Genomic DNA, 23,621 nt, shown 5'->3' on the forward strand with positions numbered 1-23,621 from the left:
ATGCTTGAATTTTTTTTGACTAATTTTGCATGCTTATATCTGGTAATCTGAACAACTAATTTGAAGGCAATAATATGCAATATAACAACCACTGGTGAATTCCTACCATCATGTATAGTGAAGTTCTGTATCATTTCTAATATTTTTTGAAATTATTTTTTATTCTCTTTAATGTTTGGATCCATCTTGCATTCTTATATCTGGTAATCTGAGCAACTTTGTTGAAGATAACAATATATAATATAATAACACTGTTAATTCCTATCATTTTGTTTTGAAACTCTGTATTGTTTTTCTTATTTTTGTGCTGTTTTCTTTTTGTCTGTTGTAATTATTTCGTTTTTGCCTGTTGTTATTTCTTAATTCTCTTCAAAATAAAATTTTAAAAGTCTTAGTTCACATTTATCCCATATGATGCTTACATTTATTGAGGTTATTGAATTCTTGTACATGGTGTACCTTTATTCTACTTATTTTCCATTTCCTTCCACCTCACCCCTTGCCCTTAGTCTCTTAGACCCCTTCCTATTTTCAGTCCATCCCCATGTCTCCTTTTTAATCTTTTTAATCTTTTCATACTTTGCCTTACTTGATCATTTCTTCCTTTTCTTTTTTTGGGGGGAGGGGTATGGGAAATTGAACTCAGGACCTTGTGCTTGCCAGGCAGGCACTTGTGCCACTGAGCTATATGCCTGACCCCCTGTTCATTTTCAAAGCTTACATTTCTTCTCTATTTTTCTAACATTCTTTTCTCCTCCAACATATCATACTGATATCTTATTTTACCCATTTGGCCAAACTATCATTGGAAGGTATCACCTTTTTATGAAAGCTGTGCTCAGTCTCTACACATCACCTAGCAATAGACTCAGAAAAAGTAATCAGTTCACTTGCTAGAGGAATTACAGTTACAGATTCACTTGTAAGAGATACTGTGATTCAAGGGCCGGGGATATAGCTCAGCGGCACAAGTGCCTGCCTGGCAAGTGCAAGGTCCTGAGTTCGGTACCCACCCCCACAAAACAAAAAGAGATACTATGGTTCAAATCTGTCAGCCACACTATTCTAAGCCCTTAAATATAAAAACGCTAGAAGAAAATGTTTTTATATCAAAGTATGAAAACATCTTTATTTCTTTAAAGGCAGTACTATGCTTTTTCTCATGAAAAATGTAAATTATAAAATTGAGCACATTTCCTTCTTGCTTTTAACACCAAAAACAATAAAAAAAATAATCATTTAAGGACCATCTTTATTAACTATCCTGCATGAGACTTTACACTCTATGTGCAGGCGTGTAACTCTTCTCATGGCAGCAGGCTTTGATCTCTGCATATTTTCTGCAGTTCTGATTTGTTTTTATATTTTTAAAAAATTTTTGTGAGCTAAGATCTTGCTATGTTGCCCACGCTGGCCTTAAACTCCTGGACTCAAATGATCCTTGTGCCTCATCTACCTAAGTAGCTGGAACTACAAGAATGAGCCACTGTACCTGGAAGTATTTTAAAAATATTTTTATTATTTTCCTAAGTAATCTTGTAAACAACCTGAAATTTACAGCAAGGTAAAAATGCAATTAATGTGTTCAATAACAACTATCTTCTACAGAATGAATGGTCCTTTTCCTTTTACACATAGGATAGGTTTGAATATTACTTATATCAATGGAGAAAGATACAGAAAGCTTGTATTTCTCCATAAAATGCAGAACCATATGCATAACTAAATCTTAAAATGAAATATAAAATATCAGTGTAAGCTTCCTGGAAATATAAATATCTTAGTTGATGTTGGTACTTTTAAGATGAGAGAGTATTTTTAACCATTATTTTGTTGTTTTTGTTTGTTTGTCTTTGAGACAGGGTCTTGCTTTGTAGTTCAGGCTGGTTCTGAACTCTCTATGTAATCCAGGCTGGCCGAGAATTCACAACCATCCTCTTGCCCCAGCCTACCCAGTGCTGGGATTACAGGCATGTGCCACCATGTCTGGCTTATTTTTAACCATTTAGAAATCACATTATCTAATGTTTTATAGATATGGAGCAGCTAAGGTATTCACTCAAGGAACAAATCCATACATGTGATGTTTTAGAGAGTTTCAAGGTATCTGAAAACAATTCACGTTCAATTATAACAATAATTACCAGACAACAATTTCTGTATCTGATCTTTAAATTAACACTTGGACTCTGGAATCTCACATCACCCTAGGATCACCAGGAGTTCTGCAACCTGTGCTCCGTAACAGAGAACTGGCAGTGCTTTATGCACAGGTAAGGAGACCCTGACAGCGCTTGCCTTTAAAGCCCTATGAAGTCAGCGTGATTGCCGGGGAGGACAGTACAGTAAAAACAGCAACAGCTCGAGTTGAAATACTTCCAGGTCACTCAGTCTATAAAATTTTTAGGATGGGGTTGGAGGTGACTGAGCTTCCCTGAGTGCAAGAATAATGCCACTTTTGATCCATAGAAATGAAAAAAAAAATAGAGCTTTTCAGTTGCAAGTGGGTTTTAAATATTTCTCCATTAATAGTTAATGCACATGCAGGCCAGCAGAGTGACAGCTCCCCGTGATTATGAATTCTGGCTTGCAACTCTAGTCCAAATAGGAGCTGAACTTTCAAAATCACAGTGGTTACTTTTGACAAATTAAACTGTCCTACTTAGGAATGTAGAAAGAATGAAGAGAGAGAAAGTAAGAGAGTGGGAGCAAATTCTCCTTGGAGGAGATTCTCAGGTTGAGGAAGAAAACAAGAGAAAGTATGATGTTTGCATCTTCTAGGCTGATGATCCTGGAAGTGCTTATTAGAAATAGGTACATAAGTTTCCTATGGAGAGGCGGAACAGGGCCAACACTGGTACTAGAGCTCACTATCTCAAAAGAAGGCAGAGCATTTTTTAAGGGAATGGTTAGGTTTTTAATAAGAATTAGGTTTCTCTCAAAATTTTATAGTTTACCGTCAATTAGAAAGAAAGCCTTACATCTCTAACAACATGAAAAATAACAATACATAGTCTAAACATAAAATGCAATTTACAGGCTGGGGATATAGCTTAATGGCACAGCACCTATCTGGCAAGTACAGGTCCTGAGTTCAATTCCTGGTACCAAAAAAAAAAAAATTCAATTTACAGTTTATTGGCATAAATTAGGTCAGGTCATATCAAAGTATTCTTTCCCTATTAAATGCAGTTGTTTTCCTTCATGTGCTCTTTGTGTATTTTGCTGGTTTGGATAAATAAATACTACAACTGGTATACTACTGAGAAGATCCGCTGAATGTATAGTCTAGGATAGTTCCATGTCCAGGAAGTAATTCCTAGTAATTTTCTAGCAGAGCCCAGGATATAAAAATAGATAGGTACAGTCAGGAAACTAGTGCTGGAAATTGAAAATGGTAAATCAGCTTCACTCTGTCTGACTACTAGAAAATCTTACTAGGCTTTCTCTAATTTGACATTTCCAAGTGTATACCTTGGAGATCAACTTAGGACTGCACAAATACATGAATATGGGGCTAGGCATAATGATCTATGTCAGGAAAAGAACTGAAGATTGAAATACAGAAAACCATCCAAAGAGAGAAGAACAAAGGTTTCAAATGCTGTGGTAGTGGGAATGATGATTCAGTCCTGGCCCATAGTTTCATGAGATTTTATATCACTCACCTGAAGATCTCCTGGAAAGTTTCATCCTCATTCTTCTCTTTTATGCCAGATATCATGAACATCATTTCTATCTTTAACTCTGTGTGTGTGTGTGTGTGTGTGCGCGTGTGTGTGCGCGTGCATGCTGAATATTGAGCTCAGGGCCTTATATATGCCAGGCAAATACTCTACCACTGAGCTACACTCTCTGTTCCTTAATTTTGTAACTCAACAACGATTAGATCAATATCAACTCTATATTGAAGACACACATATAAAATACAAGTGCAAGGCATTTTTCTTAGTATTAATAATGTGTTAAGAAATGTAGAAGATATAAACAGGTTATAGTGGTGCAATGGATAATGTGTCTGTCTATGGATCGGAAGACAGGTTATGGTGAACTGGAAATGCTGTGAAATGGGTTGAGGCTGCTGTCGAACTGTCATAATGACTGTAGTACAAGGGATAGTCCTGCAAATTAATAAAAAGTTGCTTGCCCCGAACATCAATGATGCTCTTAATAATATTGATAAGATATTGATATCTTTTTAGGACAACAAATATAATGATAAAGATGATTACAGTAGTCTCAAATGATATTTAAAGTCATGTGAACTAATTGAAAGCTTTATGCCTTCAAAAGTCTCTGATCAATAGGCTACAAATCTCCCCTTCCCCAAGCCATCAGTTTAGCAGGTTCCAGGAAAAGGAGATTAGAATAGAAGAATGGGATATTGAAAATGCTGACCTAACCTGAGAATCCCTGGGGATTCTTGGGGGAAGATCTGAAATTAATTCTCCTCGATCAGTTTTTCTAATTCAGGAGCAACTCTACTTTCTAAATGACTCCTAAGTCAGTGTCCTCAGGATTGCTTTGGAGGTTTCCAAACCTCTGGAATAATTTGGAGGCTCACCGAGGGAAGGACCTTACAAATCTGTAGCATATGCCCCCAGTTTTTAACTCAATCTTTAATTTGGCTTATAAACTAAATGCAAAGTTAGTGCTGGTCTAACTGTTGAGCACCTAAAAGCAGGATGGTGACAGGACCTGAGTCATGAATAAAGAACACAGTATGGACAATGTTTGGAAAAATACTATAATGCAGAAGTACTGAGTGGGTGGAATAATGGCCTTCAATATGCCAAAATGGGAATTCTCCGGCAAAGCGCTTACAAGGACACCACAAGAAAAAGAAGACTGCACTTTTTGTTCAATGATTTCCTATTAATTGTGATGTAAATTATATGAATGTGCTTTTGACAAAGAACAGCAGTGTTTCAGAAAAAAATAGTGGCTTATGTGCAAAACACAAAATGCATCAAGAAGAAAAGAAGTGTTCTTTGGCATTATGAGCGCAATAAATTCTGAGATAATAGCTTAAGAAGAAAATATGAATTTTTCATATGTGATTCTTGAACCTGACATGAAATGTGAAATCACCTACCTTTAGTTAGATTAGTTTGAAACCATTACTCTAATAATATATCGTGCCAGATGATTTACTGTATAGGTTTGTTGTTAATGCGAACAGCTATCTATAGAGGAAACAACTAATAGTCAACAACCTGGATCAGTGTTAGACAGAATTCTTTAGAGAGTAAAACATCCCCATTTGCTGAGTTCCTGGGGAGCGTATATCTTTTCTTAAGTAAAATGATTCCCAAGAGACATTAAGGTCAACCAGACTAATAAACACCTCTCATCAGAGGAGGCTTAGAGGAGATAAAAATTAAGACTATTTATTAAATAAAGGTAATTTAAAATGGCAAAATTGTAAAAGAAAGAAGACAACTTTTATTTGACCTTGAATGTACTTCTTATACTATAAGAAATTTTAAAAAGCTAGAGGGTAGTTGTTTCTTGTCATTATACTGTTGCTGATCCTGTGGTTAGTTATTAATTTTATTTTTTATGATTCACAATCTGCTCTTTGAAATATGCCATATGCTCAGAGCAATTCAAGGATGACAACTGTCAGAATTACTCCAATAAAAATTGCCTAAATGAGGAAGATTTACTGCAGTCTGATATTTCAGTAGAAAGTCCCTCTTCCCTCCCAGACAGCTTTTGAGGCACTGTGAATCTTGCAACCAGTTTTTTTCAGGCAAAGTCACATGGCTGTTTTGTAAGAACTGCTCAGACTAAGTAGAATTGGTGAAATACACCAGGCTAAGGGTGAATTAGCAGACATGGAAAACAATAAAGATAGTTATCAGACGGATTGCCTGCAATCAATATGTGAGTTCCAAGCCAGTTTTCCTAAATTGTAGGAAAATGTATTGACTTAATATGACAACGTCTCCTCTATGTATCACTAATAAACATTAAATTGAACGAGCCCTATACCCTTGCAGCAGAAAGCCAAACTGAAAGTAAATTTCTTTTTTCTCTGTGAGGATCTGAGGGGTGGATGGATTCCACCTGAGGGCTCCAATCAAAACAGATTTTGTTAAATGTTACTAGGCCATTTAGCCTTCATTTTGCTTCAGTCTATTTATTAATGCAGTTTCATTTATTGCTATTCATCTTGAAGATAAATCTTTGTCCTTCTATAGAATTACACCAAATAGGATGTGATAAAGGGAACTTTCTTGCAATTATGATGTCGGCGCAGCCTGTCAGCTCACAAGGGATGGAAATGAGTTTGGGGACAGGGAAGGGAATTCTAATAGACACCATGATACATACAATGAAAGCAAAGATATCCTGCGAGAGAGAGAAAGAGAGACTTGTCAGGCTAATCAGATCTTCCACAGTAAGGTAAAGGCACGAAGGGGAGCTCTAACCTTGTAAAGATGCTGCTGCTGCTCCTCTGACATCATCAGGTCGTGGCTGTCCATCACGAGGGACTCCATGTCAATCAGCCAATCCCAGAGCTCCTGATAGTCTGAATCAAAGTCCAGAAGCCTGAAGATAAGGCACAAAATGTATTATGCATAAATACAGTGTAGTTGTTAAAATCTCATATTAGAATAATATATTCTTGAAAACCCATGATGTTCCTAGGTGATATCTGTAAAAAAAGAAAAGGGAAAAATTCTCCGTGTGTAGTTACACAGTAGGTAAAACAGGAACTCAAGGCGGTGTCACGTAGATACCACCTAGATTTTGAAAATAAAACATATAATTCCAATGCTTGTATCTGAGACATGGCATGGCTATTTCTCCCTGCTAATTCTTTCTGAAGATTTGCAGCACTTGAACAAAACGACCATGACTATGTCCTTGGAAAACAACACTGCCATTTAACACACTGAGAAATGGAGGACCGGTGATCTCTTGACAGTTTCAGGGTCCAGAATTTTGGGTAAAAGCAGCACCTTCAAAATTTGAACTGCTTTCTCACCTACAAGACTTTTCATATATACTGCATCTCAATAGGTTTATGATAAATAATGCTAATTTAACTAATCTTTATGCTATGATAACAACATACTATCCGATCCAAAATATTTTCATTGGAAAATGACTCAATCATTTATTTGCCCCTCTCCTGTCTATCTGCCTATGTCAAGAACATATATCCTACATTTATTTTTATGGATGAGTAGCCAACATTTCAACTTAACACTCAGAGATAGGCTTGAGTGACTCTGGTAAGCCAGTGAGAACCAGTGGCAGATCCAGTATTAGACAGGTGTTCCCTACAGACATATAGGAAACAAAGGTAAGGACAGGAAGTCAAAACAATGAATCTCTGAATAGCTAGCAATCATTAAAATTCAAAGGAGGATCACTATGGTTTTCAACAAAATAAATCATTAGAATAAGGAGCTTAAAAGGATTAATGTGATTCTCTACTGAAAGCCTGGTGAATAAGTAAAGCCCAGATTCTTCTAAAACATTGTGATCAGAAAATGAAAGTACAGATGACAAACTATGACTTTGCCCCTCTTAACTAGCTCCTCTGGAAGAAATACTACAGTGTTACCAAACTCTCTATTAGTACTAATGAGGCAGAAGCCATAGGTGTGAATCCAGATTTATCATCTGAGGATTTTATTGCTACTTTGTTCTTATCACTATACATTAGACAGGTTTCCAAGAAAAATGAATGTCCAGTTTTAATAACTTATAATTTAATCTTAATAGATCTGTCAAAAATATTTAAGGTGTTCCTAGTGATAGGGAAACCAAGTCTAAAACTATTTAATTACTTTACCATAATTATAAAGATCCTTGATTAGGAGCATAAGCACCGAAGGTCAAGTACCACCGTAGGCTAACATGTGGAATTGATTAATAACTGTTTACTGAATGCCAGCGATGGGTATATTTGATGTAGTCAAAACATTTGGTAAGGCTATGGTGGCATAAAGCAGTGTTTTTCAAACATACTTATGGGATTTTTTTGTACAACTGAAGTATTGTTTTGTCAGCTACTCTTTAGACAGAGGACTAATATCTAGAATATATGAAGACCTCAAAACATTATACCCCCCAAAAAATAAAAGATGCAATCCAAAAATTGGCAGCTAAAATGAATAAACACTTCTCAGAAATACAAATGGCCAGTAAATACATGAAAAGATGTTTAACATCTCTGGCATTAGAGAAATGCAAATTACAACAACACTGAGATCCCATCTCACTCCAGAAACAATGGCTATCATCAAGAAATCAAAGCAATTAATAACAAATGCTGGTGGGGCTGCAGGGAAAAAGGAATCTTTCTACATTTATTGGTGGGAATATAAACTAGTACAACCATTATGGAAATCAGTGTTGAGATTACTCAAAAAACTGAAACTGGAAATTCCACTTTACCCAGCTAGTCTCTTCTAGGTATCCTCCCCAGAGAGTTAAAGACATCCTATTACAGTGAAACAGTCATAGCCATGTTTATAGCAGCATGGCTCATATTAGCTACATCTTGAATGTGGCCTATATGTCCATCAAGAGATGAATGGATAAAGGAAAGGTTGTATTTATACACAGTGGAGCACTACTCTGCAATAAAGATGGATAATTTTGAGTCATTTTTAGGAAGATGGAAACACCTTGAGACTATTATGTGAAGTGAAATAAATCACAAGTTTAAATACTGCATGCTTTTTCTTACATGAAAAACACAAAGCATAAATAATTAAAGAGCAAGATGAAAGACAGATAGGAAACAGAGAGGTAGATCTTTTGCAAATGGGAAGGGGACCAAGAGATGGAGGCAAGGGGAAGGGAGAGTAAAAGAAGTAAGATGTGTTATATCCATGTACATGATGAATATAACCAGTATGTACTGCAAATAAGTATTAATAAAAATAAAATTCTGAAAGAAAAAAATGTAAAAGAGAAAAAAATGAACATATGGATTCGATAGGGGGAAGAAGGGGCTGGAGTTCTGCATTTCTCATAAGTGTTGGCAATGCTATCGGTCCATAGCCCATACTTTGATTAGCAAGAACTTCCAGCATGTGTGTGAAATTTGAACTAGTATTCTATTTCAAAATAACTAAGAAACCAACCATTGTAATAGGGGCAAACAAACTATCAGGATCTCTTCATTAACTCTGTAACTAATATGGAATGACCTGTGTCCATGATAAGTATAATCATTTAGGAATTCCTAAATTATGGTCGCCATTTCTCTCCCCTTGCATCTTCATATATTTTAATTTTATTAATGTTTGTTTGAGATAAGTAAATACATTCATCGTGGAGAACTGGTGTGTATACACACTGCATCTTGATCACTTTCACTTCGCCTTCCTCTCCCCTCCTTCCTGTCTCCCCCCACACCTCTCCTTACCATTTTCACAGTCCATCTCCCTGTTTCCTATCATCTATCTTTTATTTTGCTCTTTAAATTATTTATTTGGATTTCTCATATAAAAGAAACCATGCAATATTTAACTTTCTGTGTCTGATTTATTTCACTTAGCATTATAGTCTCAGGGTGTATACATTTTCCACCTTCATAGATTTTAATCATAAAGACGAGTGAAATGCTACCCACAAAACTAGGAAACTATACTCCAAGGGGATCTTTAAGAGAAAAGGGAAGGGAAAAACTCACCCCTTCCACTTATATTGATTTGGAGATTAAGAAGAAAATAAGGGTGGGAGGACCAAGTACTCCCAAATGTGTCCTCTACTAAATTGGTCTGTACTTAAAGGTGAGGTACATGAGAAAGGTTAAGAGGCAAGCCAAAGGCACAAGGATGTCAGCTCCATTTCCTGCTAGACACTCTTAATGAGATTACCTTGCATGGTGTCCCAACAATAGGTGAAGTAGGGGTGCTGGAGGGTGGAGGGGGAGGGAAGAGAGAGAGAAGAGTGGGGAGGAGGGGAGGAGCGGTGGGGGGGAGAGGAGAGGAGAAAAAGAAAACTTGCTTGGTTAGGGTTCTCTTTTCTTCCCTGTTTTCCCTGTTTTCTAATTTACTCAAGACAAGACTCCAAGACGGCCTGATAATTCAGCTGGTAAATTTGATAGAGGTGTCATGGCAACAAAGGCACAGTGAACCCAAGGATAGCCAAATGGACCTCTGAGGCACACCTCAGAATCAGTAGGGCCAGTGAAGGCTGAGCATAGACATAGGAAGGCCAAGAAGCAACAAAAGCTAGTCCAGCCATAGTTCTCCACCAGGGACAGCTTCACATGCCTGGGGCAAGACATATCCATCAACCCAGCCAGCCTCTCCCCAAGCACTGTGTTAAAGCAGGAGACCCCACTGTATCTGAGAATCACAAGGTCACTGTAAATCCGATTTACTCAGATGTCACTTTGGAGAAAAGAATGGAGAGGTAGAGGAAATCTGAAAAACTGAACAATAATCCCAAGAAATTAGTTATTAAAGAGATTGTTCCCTAAAGAGAATGTTAATTCATAAAGGAGGCTATAGTGTATTTAATAGGCTGACCTCCCATCTTAGGCAAGTCTTTTCCTTGCTCTCCCAAGAAAGTATGAGTACAGGGTGTATCACAAAAAACTACAATCAGCAAGAAAAAATAAAGTTTGTTTTCTTTTTGTACATGTTTACAGAAGAAATAAAAACCCTTCAATTTTGACTAAACAATTCAAAAGCCAGAGATGAATTTATTATCTTTATATCCCACTTTGAAGATTGCATGGGATTATGATGAATTAATACAGATAATGAAACCAAAACTTTCAGTTAGGCAAGGATGATTTCCAAAGAGCAGCTAGTGATAGAGATAGTAATATGTCATCCCCCAAGGCCAATACCAAAGAAACCAAAGAAATCATTTTGTAGGTGAGATTTTTGTTTTCAGTTCACGGTTACTGCACATTTGCTTACTTAAAATGATTGTATGTAGTTGATGCTCAGTTAATTAGGTGCCATCCCATTCCTTTTACCTCTTCCTCTTTCTTATTTTGAAAGGTAAAGGAGATTTATGAACAAGGCAATTATTAATGAAAGATTTTTAAATAAATGAAAAATATATTCAGGATAATAAAATGATTTGCATCATGGAAATTATTTTCACTGAATCTTAACCATGCCTTTATATCTATTGAATTGCTATTCTATTACGGATCTTAGATGGAAAGGGATTTCTTTTACTTGACTACACCTAAGAGTTCTTCTCCAAGTATACACTGGAGACCTACAAGTGTTGAATGAGCCTAATATACATAGTCATCATTTCTCCAGGCATCTGTTTTCATGCCAGCTAAGAATATTATGTCTGCTATTTGATTTGTTGGATACAGTGAATGCTTTGGTACCATATTTTGGCTCATCAATGTAGAATCAGCAACAATATTCTAAACAAATAATTCTTACATAACTCCAAGACAAAAACTCTGAGAAGAGAATTTGTGTCTGACAATTTTGGTCATGTGTTTATGTACCACCCTGGAAAAGACCTGATATTTTTCCATTTTTAATACAATTAAATATATGACTTTGTAGCAAATCAGAAATGGATTCTTGGATTTCTTTGTTGATTTTTATGAAAGCTTCTGCAAATGATCACAGATTTAAGTGCAAATTATTTAAGAAAAATTCTTAAGGAAACAGTTATTTGTTATTTGCAAAGTACGCATTCTCAAGTAACATTATAAAAGATAATGTCCTTTGCTACCTTACAAGTAAATATAAAAGATCACAGATGGGTGAATTTATCAACAATATCCTAGAACTAGTAAGAAGCTTTAAATCCCCTTGAATTATGTATCAATTCTGCTAGTTGAATTCAGAAGCAGATTCTTTTCTTGAATTTCTGGTGACAAATGTTTTAGTCTCTCTTTTTATAAGAGAGAGAGGCTACTGAACTCATGGTAAATAGCTGGGAATCTCACAAATATAATGAGGACAAGAACTCCTCATTTGGAAGGACTTTCCTCACAAAATTTTCTTTATAATTATGCTTAGGTTTATTGTGTCAACTCATTCATTCACATATGTAATCTCCTAATGAGGTAAAAGGTCTGCAAGCATACCTCTTTTGGTACTCTATGAATATGTTATGCTATCTATAAATGTAAAGCAAATTCAAATATACTCTATGAAAGTATTATAAATCAAACACATCAAGAGCTGGGTATTATTTTGATATTTGTCCTTAAATTGTCACATACCTAATCTTTAGTAGATTCTGACTTAAGTTGCGCTCTGTATGTGTGTATGTGCATGCACGCATGCCTGTGTATGTGTTGTTTGAGATAAAACACAGAGCCTCATGCATGCTAGGCAAGTGCACTACCACTGAGCTATATTCCTAGTCCTGAGAACTGGACATTCTGTTGTAGACATAATACTACCATTTTAGAAGGTTTAAAATTACAGTACCAACAAATCTTCTAATGCAAGTCAGTTTTTGCTAGACAAATGCAGAATTATGAATGTGTTTATTATATAGCCTGAAAATCAAATAGGAACAGAGATAAGAGACAAGGCTACAGAAAAATAGATACGCATTTTTCTTTGGTGTTTATTTCTCAGTTTAGTTTTAAATACTATGGATAATTGCCAAAAGTATTTCCTACCATTATGCTCTACCATTTTAAGATTTTAAAAGATTCCAAAGCTTTTCTTCAAAGAAAATACTAAAAAGCTTATTTAGTATCAGTTTTCTGCAGACAGGATGGCAATATATCATTTGTGAGGCTGTTACAGTTTAAGAAATAACTCTTTTCTCTAACCCTGATGGGAGTTATGTTTGACTAAGCTAAGTGTTTGAATACATAAATGCATTCAGCCTTTGGTATTTAAAGTGAGCATCATTAACTCAACATTTCAACTTAAACTTTGCTTAAACGATAAAGTTTCACCCAAGTGAAATCAATGGGAGGTGTGTGTGAATATATGAGGTTTCACTAAGGAATTTTGATTAAAACAGACTACTGAATTAAGAAATCACCAAAATAGGGCAATTATTGGTTGAAGAAAAGATAACACTAAAAAGATCTCACAGTTTTTTTTTTTTAACTCAGACTGAGACGGACAGATGATAGATAGATAGATAGATAGATAGATAGATAGATGGATGATAGATAGATGACAGATGATGGGTAGGTAGAAGATAAACAGATATATATATATATATAGACGTATATATATGTAAGTCTAAATATTTGCTTAGTATATATTAAATATATAGATATACACTCAAGTGTATTCATATATGTATTTAGAATTCATCTCTTGTCTGCTCAATGGTTCATTTCATACTACCACATTTAAAAACACCAGACTGCTTCCTGAAATACCACCTTGTCTATACTGGGAGTTCTATTCAATGATCCAATTTTCCTAGCTTCTTTAGCATATTGATTCTTTCCCCAAATATTCACTAAGTATTCACTGTTCATATTATTTGAACAGGGAAGTTTGCCTCTGGTTTTGAAAAAGACTAAAGGGAATGGTAACAAAATCTTGCAAAAATATATAGTTTAAGTGTTTTATTGAAGTAAAACAGTAATATACTAGCATTTCCCATCATTCTGCACTCTATGTGGCATGTATGTACAGAAGGGAGATATAACAGTGGAACCTAGCCCAATCATAATATCATTAAAAAATAAATTTTAGCTTTCCAGACATGGAATCTGATATGCACAGTTACATGTAGAATCCCTTTCCACTCTAAATATATTAAAGTGTGGACACTAATTTACTATTTTGAATGAAAATTCATGAGCAACTTCCTCATGAGAAAAGCAGCCTGCCTTTGCCATTAATAAATAAAAAGGAATATGGAGTTCTTTCCAGTAGTAATTTTCTCAATTTTTACATATACCCACGTACATGTGAAATGTCTTAGAATAATAAAATCAAGCCTACAAACTTGTTGATAATTGTTCCCACTGTCCACAAATACATATGATTGAAATAAGAAATACAAAGTGCCTACGTAATCCCTAAAATTTGATAATATTCATCAATATTAACAATAAAAATAAAAATACCTATGTAGATTTCTTGTTGTATTTAAGGGATTCCTTTAGGTTGCCAGGAAGTAAAACCTTTGCCCGAATTTTCAGGTAATGTACTGGACTAAATTCTAACCGAAGGAACTAGAAGATGCTCTGAAGAATGTTAGGATCAGTAGTTGGGAGGATGAATGAGGCAACTGTACTTCAGAAAACAACGGAAGAGATGATACTGTGCTTTTGGGGGTTTTTGATTGTTTGCCTTTAAAAGAGAAAAATCATCTTATGTTAAGTGGGGTCAGGATCCAGACCTGCTACTGGCATACTAGTGTGGGCTGGGCAATTCCTCTTGTAAAAGGACCATTGGGTTATCTCACTACTTTATAGGCAATAAGGAGTAGTAACCCTTTGAGTTATGGCAGGAGGAAAACAATCTGAAAATACATGTCAAACAAAAATATGATAGCAGAATACAAAGAGTTTTTTCAATCGGACAGTATCTCCTCCATTGATGGTAACTGACTCTGCTCAGACAGCGCTATGCTCAGACTGGGTTTTATGTAGTCAGTTATAGAACTACTCCTATGGAGTCATGCTTAAATATTAAAAACTGCCTCCAGGGGCTGGGGAGATAGCTCAGTGGCACAGCGCCTGCCTGGCAAGTGCAAGGTCCTGAGTTCTATTCCTGGTACATGCCCCCTCCCAAAAAGAAAACAAAATAAAAACTGCCTTGGGAATTTGATTTTTTCTGTAGAGATGTAGTATCACAGACACCTGTCTTCTTAAAGAACTAAGTGAGAAATTCTCAGGTCTCAGTGGCATACGAATTTGTGCTTCAACTGATTATATATATATATACACATATATATTTTTTTAATTTTAGTAGCCCATAAATCTGATGCTGAGTGAAATTTTGCTCTTCTTAGGTGTGAAAAACTTAGTACCAAACCACAGCTCTTCCTCGGGACATGCGTGGACAATGTACATTTGAATTTTTTTACAAATATTTTATTTTTTCTGAATTACTTGGGTTAAATATTTGTTCTGTGGATGATATTTCTGTAACTTAACTCAAATCCTTTGTGGAAGAAGATGAGGAAATGAATAGGGGGATAAATAGTTTTTTACAAAAGAATGAAGCGCTGCACACTAAAAGGTAGTAAATTAGATCAGTGGCAGATTAGTGGCATATGCCACATATGTGTATGTGTTTGTCCTCTTTGTCTGCTAGGACTCTGTTCCTTCTTCAAAGGCTCCCAGAACAATGGAGAAATTGATCATTGTTAAGATGGAAGGGCTAGGTTAGTATGATTGTTAATATGAAGTCATACTTTCCCAGAAAATGGGTTCCCAACCTCTCTGGTTTATACTTTGTTGCCTCCTGTCCTGGACAGATTAGAAGTAGAAGACTGTTTAGGTCTATAGTTAGTTTAATGAATTTACACATAAAGAAGTTATAATAGCATGACCCCTAATGGGGAGATTTTGTTTGTTTTAGCCCAGAAGGACCAATTTCATTTAATCACATAATGCTCAGATTATCAGTTGTCTGGGAAGGAGCCAGACACTTTTCTTTTTTTGAGCTGAAATCTCACTAGGTGGCCCAGGCTGATCTTGAACTCCTGGACTCAAGTAATCCTCCTGCCTCAGTCTCCTCAGTAGCTAAGACCACGGGTGCCCACCACCAAGCCTAGTTATTTTGCTCATTGTGATGGCATATTGTACTGTGATTACTATTTATCAGCATCAGAAGGAAAACAAAGAGCCTGAATTGAACACAGATTAGCTACTCACTAGGTTACAAGTGAATGAAAGTCAGTAGGAAGGGCAAATGCAGTATGGAAAGCAGGTAGCCTAGAGATTTAACTTATCTGTGAGGACACCCCTGACATTGGCAAACGTTAGAGAGAGCGCTTTATTTTTATGGCTAAGGCATAAGAAAACATTTTATGTAGCAATGTTCTCAAAGCACCCATTGAGCAGGAATGCAGAAAAGTTGTGCATGTGAGCGAATATGCACACACATGTGTAAGTGAGAGAGAACAGGAGTAAGGATGAGAAGGAGAAAGGGACAGTAGTGAACATGAGCTGTCCAGCTGTGCAAAATTCTGTGGTCTGTTACTCAAAGGAAAACCAAAAGTTTACCAGCAGCAGTAAAATTCAGCATGATTATACCCTTTCTCATTTGGTTAAAGTCATTCAGCTTATTTTCTTCCTTAATTAGTGTAGAAAAACAAAGATGGTCTTAACCAAGAAATATTTTATATGGTGGTTTATTTATTTTCACTTGTCAATATGATTTTTCTTCGGGGATGCTTTATATATATTTGTGTATGTATTTTCATACCAGTACAGAGGCATTTCTTTTCCTACAGAAAAAGGACTCATGTTTCTTGGTTAACTTCAGCTTTTTGTCTAAAGTTCATTTTGTTCTTCTTGGTAATAACCTGTATTCACTTTTTGGATGTAGGAAAATTTTTATGCTAAAAACTGCCATGATATGGGTTGAATTGCTTCTATATTCCTATATGCAAGGTACAAACCTCAACTACATCTCCGTAACTTCAGACAGACACTCCCTAATTTCCACCAGGGCCAGTGGAAGTCTAGCATATGGTTAGTAAAACTGAGATATCTTCTAAACTTTCAACTTGCCTAAAAACTCCCTTGGGAATCTCTCCTGTCCTGGGAAGCAGAGTCAAGAGTCATCTCCACGTCCTCTTACTTCTACAGCCTCAAATCATTTATACCAATCCTCAACACGTGCCCTCAACATAGCTACTGTCTTGTAACTGAAATCTTCCTCCCTTTCCCAAGACCTCTTCTGAGGGCTAAAAGTCCGTACATCTTTTAAGAGAGCTCAGATACTGTGTCCTCTTGTTAGTCTCCCTCATCACTTTCAGCTGTCTGGATTAGATGCCCCCCCCAGCACTCCCACTGTTTTATACAACTGTATCCAAGTTTCTCTCTCTTGCCTTCTCCCTCTCCCCCTCTTTTGCCCTTTCCTTCCTTCCATCCACACCACCAACTGCAGAAAGTCTTATGTATCTTTCTCATCCCCAGAATCTCACGTCATTCTGAGATATAATAGTTGCACAATCAATATTTTATGCACTGATTTTTCACATACCTATTACACTCTACGTATTTTCGATATTTTCTTATAAATTATTGTGACTCTTTGATGCAAAATAAAGATGTGTGACATCAACTGGGATAACTACACTCATTTTATAGTCCTAGATACTGAATCCTGAAGAGATTAAATGTTCCAGTCAAGATTGCACAGGCAAAATGTAGCAGAGTACCACTTTAAATCTAGTCTTACTTTTCATTCTAGCATGCTGTCTTCTCATTTAAGGAATTAGACTGCATGATGACTACCCCTAAATATTATTTTTGTAGCAAGTATTATTTGGAAGCAATCCAAACACTACTACATTCTAATAGCTATCTAGGATCAGGAGCTTTTACCTGTAGTTTCAAGATAAGAAATAACAGTTAACCCTAGGCCCCAATTTTTGTCAGTCAAGGTATTACCTGGAATTCTCAATGATACAGTCTTTATTCCAGAAATCTGTATCATACAGCAGGAAAGATTCTAACTGAAGAAAATATGTTCTGATTATTCATAGTGTTTAAAACACTCATTCCTTAGAGAGAATGTTATGCCTTTCTGGAGAGGATGAGGAGAAGATAGCTTGCTATAAGATAAGCTCCTAGCTCTCTCAGCCGCTGCCAACTCCTAATCACCACGCTGTTGTTGCTGATGACGGAGGGACCCAAACGTTCCTGAGCTTCACATTTCCTAGGCATTTCCACTTGGATGTTCCACAGACCATTAAAGGAACTGTGTCCCAAACAGTCAGCTTCTTAATCTCTTTCTGCTCATGTGCTGAATCCACCACCTCAGTACATGACCCATTCATCTGCCAGAATTTATAAGTGTGAAATGTGGACGTCCATTCTTCAATCTCACTTCTGTCAATAACTCCCCTCCACCTGGTGACCAAGGCATGTCCACTACATTCAGCTTCTATTACTGCTGTCCTAGCTCAGGCTCCATCTCTCCCTTTTGTGACTGGAATAGTATCTCAGCTTAGCATTGTCTCTCAGGAGCCTCCACACTACTGCCAGAACATTGTTTCAAACTGCCAATCTAGTCATGAAGAGCATCCTTCAGTGCTTGTTCAAGCTCTTTCTACATGCTGTCTCCTCTGCTGAAACACCCCTGGACCACCATCCATGACACTTTCCTGATTTATATACACATGCCTTCTTTTGTGTCCCGTTGACTCCATATCTCCAGTACCTAACGTAGACCTGCACTTAGTAAATGTTCAATAAATATTAAATGTCAAATGACACCAAAGTAATCTGAATCCAAATACTCCTGCTTTCTTTTTCTTCCTTGAGTTAATAACTGTGGCAATAGAAAGGCTCACTCTCATTCCCCTCATCTGAGGACTCACTGAGATTTATCTATCCTTTCTAACTTTACTCTCAAATCTACGCTTCATCTTCTCCACCAGTTCCCAACCTGAAACCCTCCAACATACAAAGCAGTGTTGCTTAAGCTTCGGCATCAGAATCGTGTGGAAAACTTGTTAAGCAAAAATTTCTGAGCCCAACTGCCAGTCTTTGTGACTCAGTAGGTCTTGGGTGGGGCCCAAAATAGCATTTTTAACAACGTCCTAGGAAATAGTGCTGTTTCTAGACAAGAGATCACGCTTAGAAAACTCCTGGAGTAGTTTCTCAACTGGTGGCTAGCATCAGGACATACCTGTTGTCATCCACTCCCAACTGACTCAGAATTTTCAGTAGAGTGGGACAGGTAGGCACGGTTTGACTTAGGTCATCTTAGCTAAGAAACATAACCAAAATGATTTACACCAGCATCTGGACTCCACCTTTTTCCCCAAGCTTTATCTTCCCACATGCTGCAACTTTCTATCCTGCTCCCAAGTCCCATGAAACAGCAAGCAGTCTGGTGAGTCCAGAACTCTGCTCCCTCTCCCTCAGCCCCACATCAAGTTTAGGTGTTCATTTCTAAGTGTTATCATTCACTGAGCATCTAACATGTGCCAGGCACTGTGCTAGAGGCAGGGAGAACAACGTGAGTCAAATGGATTCAGCTCTGCTCATAGAACCCATCTCATTTCTTTTAAGCTCACCTAGCACCCTCTGCTCCCCTGTCTCATGGATTGTTCACAAAATTACCGACTTAGTGCTTTACTCTCTTGAACCTATTAATTCCATGAAGGCAGGGACTGAGGTGTGTCTTCTGTAGGTGCTCAATAAGCATTTTTCAGATTAAATTAAAAATGTTCTTCTACTAACCTAAATCTTTGTCAGAAATCATCTCCAGGACCCTCTCTACTCTCCCTCTTTCCTGACCAGCTCTAGTTCCCCTGGACAGAGAACTGAATTCTGATTTCCATAAGCTAGTCTTCTAACCCATACAGATTTTTGACTCAATACTTAAATTTCTTATTCCATTTTTGTGAGCCTATAAAACTGTGAGCCTTTCCAAGGTAGGGATCATTTCATTATTGCTTTATTAATATCTATACTTCATACATAGGCTGGTATGCCAAAGGAACTTAAAAAGGCTGTCAAAGTAATGAATCAATTAATTTTGTTTTTCTCAGGTTTTGCTGTCATTGTTGTTTATTTCTTGAAACAGGTACTTGTATGCTGTTCAGGCTGGCCTTGAACTCCTAGGCTCATGTGACCCTCCTGCCTCAGCCATCTAAGTAGCTGGGACTACAGATGCATGTTACCATACCTGGCTCAATTTTATTTTTACTTAAACCTGTTTCATAATGTTTTCCAAAATTTCTTATGTTTTAATGAAATCTCCTTAAGAGCATTTCACTCTTCTGTAATAAGTAGATATCTAATTCAAATTCCATACAATGTGAATTATATACACTACAATATTTAGGTAAAATGTTTCTCCAGCGTGCAGTTGAAATCCTCAGAGAGAAGGCAACACATGACCTTTTGGATCAGCTGCTACATTCTTAATGCAAAGTTCTGACCTGAGATCTTAGTTCCATCTTAGACTTTCTGTCCCAGAAAAGTAAGTTAGCTGGCCTTTCTGCTTCTCAGGCCACTTACTTTTATAATGAGCAAAAGACATGGCTTTTAATCTATCCTAAATTTAAACAGCAACAATTAGGATGCAACATAATTAAATATGTTTGGAATTCATTTAAAAGTGAAGTCACACAATGTCTTGACAAGGAGAGGTATCTGAAAAAGAGATGGATGGTTACTTTATAAAATACACATGATCTAAATCTTCACAAACTATGCCCAGTGCATCATGCCATACACACAGTAAGCCCGCAGCACATATTTACGGGATGAAAGAAACAATACGCTGATCAGTGATTTTACTTAAGTCCGAAAGCAAAGACTTCTGTCATGACTGAATCACCACAGACTCACGCACTGTACACCCCCTCTAGGAGCCATGGTCCCATTTTGTGGTGATGGAGCCAGTGCCAAGTGACTCCTAAGGTGAACGCAGTCTATTACTCGAGATTGTATGGCATCATATATGATCAGAGAAATCCTGCCACCACATGCAAGCGTGACTGCTAGCCACATGGTTCGTAGTTGAACATAAGCTGTGACATATCACCTTAATATGCTTCTTTCCATCAAACTAGAGCAGTTGTAAATTCATTGCTTTTTTTTCCTCCTTTTTTTTTTCAAGACAGCATCTCACTTTATAGTTCAGGCTGGCCTTAAATAAGCAGCGATCCTTCTGCCTCAGTTTCCCAAGTGCGGGAGTTACAGGTGTGTGCTGCCATGCCTAGCTATAAATTCATTTCTAAATGATAGTTTGGTTACATGAAATTTGCAAAAATTTAAGATCACCATTTTAGGGAACAGCTGAGTATTCCTTAAAGTAGTCTTACATTTTTTTCTTTCTTTCTTTTTTTCTTTTTTTTTTTTTTTTTTTTGAGGGAGAGTCTACCTATGCAGTTCAGGCTGGCCTTGAGCTCACTTTGTAGCCCAGGCTGGTCTCGAACTCACAATGATCCTCCTGCCTCAGCCTCCCAAGTGCTGAGATTACAGGCATATGCCATCACACTCCACTCCATATTTTTTCAACTGTGTTAGTACTTATCATCTTTGAGCATGCATGTGGGCTTTGGGAAGAAATAAAAACATATGAATTTTTTACCAACTTAAATTTCTTCTTGGTATACTGGATATCTGCATATGAAATGGGTACCTTGGAAAGCCCACACTGTTCCCACAATTATTTATTAGAAACAATGTTCATTTTATGTAACAAAAAGAACAGTTAGTGAAGTTTATGTATCATTGGAGCAGATAATTTTTCAAGGCTGTGTTCTTAAGCCTTCAAGATTAAGTGCTTGACTGTGGGAGCACAGAGTCTTGGGGGCAGGACACCCCAGATAACCTCACCCACATGCATTTCCCAAACAATGCTTTTCTGTATGTAAACAGAAAATAGAAAGGAGTATATGGTTTTTGTCCTTAGTATTAAATAGCTGGCTTTTCTTCAATGCACTCTTAAATTTCTGCACAATACACAGCCTTCAGCACCCCAAGGAGCACAAACAAAGGACATCAGGCAAGTTCACCTACTCCCACTTCACAGAACAATGCTTGCTGTTAACTAAGCAATTTGCAGAGCAGATTCATGACTCGTGGAGCCCTGAGTAAGTACTCAGGTTGGGTTTTGGAATCTGGGGTTGGAAGCACGTGATGCAGCTCAATCCCCAAGGCTTTTACACAAGAAGAAAATGTGACCTCAAGTTTGCGCCTCATGTACACCAGAGACTATTTAGGCATTTGCAAAAATTAAAGACATTCAGGCCTCAAGACAGTTTACTATTCATGCTACAATATTTAACTTTTTCTTTCTTTCTTGTGGTTACAATTTTTCTCTAGTGAATAAATACGTACTTAATGAAATAAGATGGACCAATGACATACATAACATGTGTCTTGTATAGAAAATTGATAAGGCAGCAAATTAGATAGAAAACTTTAAAAATCTATTCTCATTTTCAAAAAAAAATTATAACTGTGATCATTTTCCTGTATTCTTAGACATGAAGTTTTTATAAGACAAACTTTGTAATATATGTACTTAACAAGAAACTTTGTAGGTCCAGTTAGAACTATAGGTACTTTAAAATTAAAATGCATAAACTTGTGTGAAAAAGCATCTTTCCCCTCGCCTTTTCGGGGAGTATCATGGCTAGAGTTACACCCCTTGGGTTTACACCATGCTATAAACATGTAATGTGATTTTGGAGAGTTGTTTCTTCTTCTGGTTATCTGGCTCTTTATGAAAGTGAAGTAGGTTACGGCTTCCATTTTTATTTGTATGATTATTGCCAAGTTTAAAAGTATGAAATTGAACTCAATCACTACTCTTTTATTGTTTTATAATCACCTATTGAATATTAGAACTGAGTCAGAAAGAGAAAAAAGAATATATGATATATAATATGTAATATGATAATGTTTGCTGTATTATACCTATATAGGATAATAGACATGATGAAATAACTTTGAAGGAATTTGGAAATATCTTAATCCATGCCTTAACTACTAAATAGTATGAGTGGTTAGTACTTTGTAAATGCAGTACATCTCAGGCAGAATGAAATCGTTAAGGTCACTGAAAGTCACTGAAACTCTTGAGTCCTCTCACATGCCTTAAATTCAAGGGCTAGTCTGAAATTCCAATTGACTTTATGTAAAGATAAGTGGCTTGCGCATGGTCTCCCAACAATTATTAAATTTCTATGTTATTGAGGAAAATTATAGGTTACCAAATTTCCAAAGAAGTTCTAGTGTCTTAAGTTTACATAACTAGGTTTTAACATCAACCATGCAGTTTAAAAAATTAAAATACAACTTAAAACAACAATTTTTAAAGAAGGAAGACCAATACTGTATAGACACAATATAGTGTGTCTCAAAAACACTCATAAAATCACAAGGCTTTTGCTGTTGTTGCTGCTATTGTTTTGTTTTTGTTTTTATAAAGTAACAGCAGAGTTTGGAAATTCTGGGTTAGAAGTTAGAGGCTGATAAAAATCCACAGTCTTCCTTTCTGGCATGCATGAGAAACAATATAAACGCCTGGTCTACTGAGCTTCTCCTGGTCTGGTAGCGAGACAGCAAATTTTTGTCTAACACCTACCAGTGGAAAGTCATTGAGAAAGTAGATTAGTGAGAATAAAACAACAAAAAGAGCAGTCCCCTACCCATTGCTTCCCACGGAATGAACTTTTGACATATCAGCAAACTCTTCCTTCCTCTTGCTGCTGCTGGTGTACTGCTCGCTGTACAGCTTGAGGGACATCTGCTCAACGGCATCTCTTTGTGCTTCCAGGTGGCATAGCTGAACCTCAGTCTGGAGAGAGACAAAAAGGAACTGCTGTTTGAATCCGGAAGGAATGCATTCTCAAGTGAGGTATAACAACTCAGAAAATGAGAACTGTTCACATTGTTCTACTGTGCCTTTGGGGTTAGATTTCATGGGATCGGTTGGACATATTACAGAATTATTTTTTATATTTGAATCTTGAAAGTTCTTTCTTAAAATATGACCCAAATAAATGAACTCCCA

General features: G+C 36.7%; 1 protein-coding gene across 2 annotated transcripts in view; it reads right to left on the minus strand.

The window, feature by feature from the left end:
- The window catches only part of Akap6 (A kinase (PRKA) anchor protein 6), a 449,068-nt gene that overhangs the window by 121,317 nt on the left and 304,130 nt on the right, over positions 1-23,621 (minus strand). For both annotated transcript variants that reach the window (XM_005376946.2, XM_013510378.1), the window contains exons 8-9: positions 23,257-23,405; positions 6,438-6,558 (exon numbers count right to left, since the gene is read on the minus strand). In XM_005376946.2, the coding sequence (XP_005377003.1) occupies positions 6,438-6,558; positions 23,257-23,405 (270 nt within the window). The remainder of the gene's footprint in view (positions 1-6,437; positions 6,559-23,256; positions 23,406-23,621) is intronic.

Source organism: Chinchilla lanigera, unplaced genomic scaffold, assembly GCF_000276665.1.
Source record: "Chinchilla lanigera isolate Chin_1 unplaced genomic scaffold, ChiLan1.0 scaffold00008, whole genome shotgun sequence".
Classification (NCBI taxonomy): Eukaryota; Metazoa; Chordata; class Mammalia; order Rodentia; family Chinchillidae; genus Chinchilla; species Chinchilla lanigera.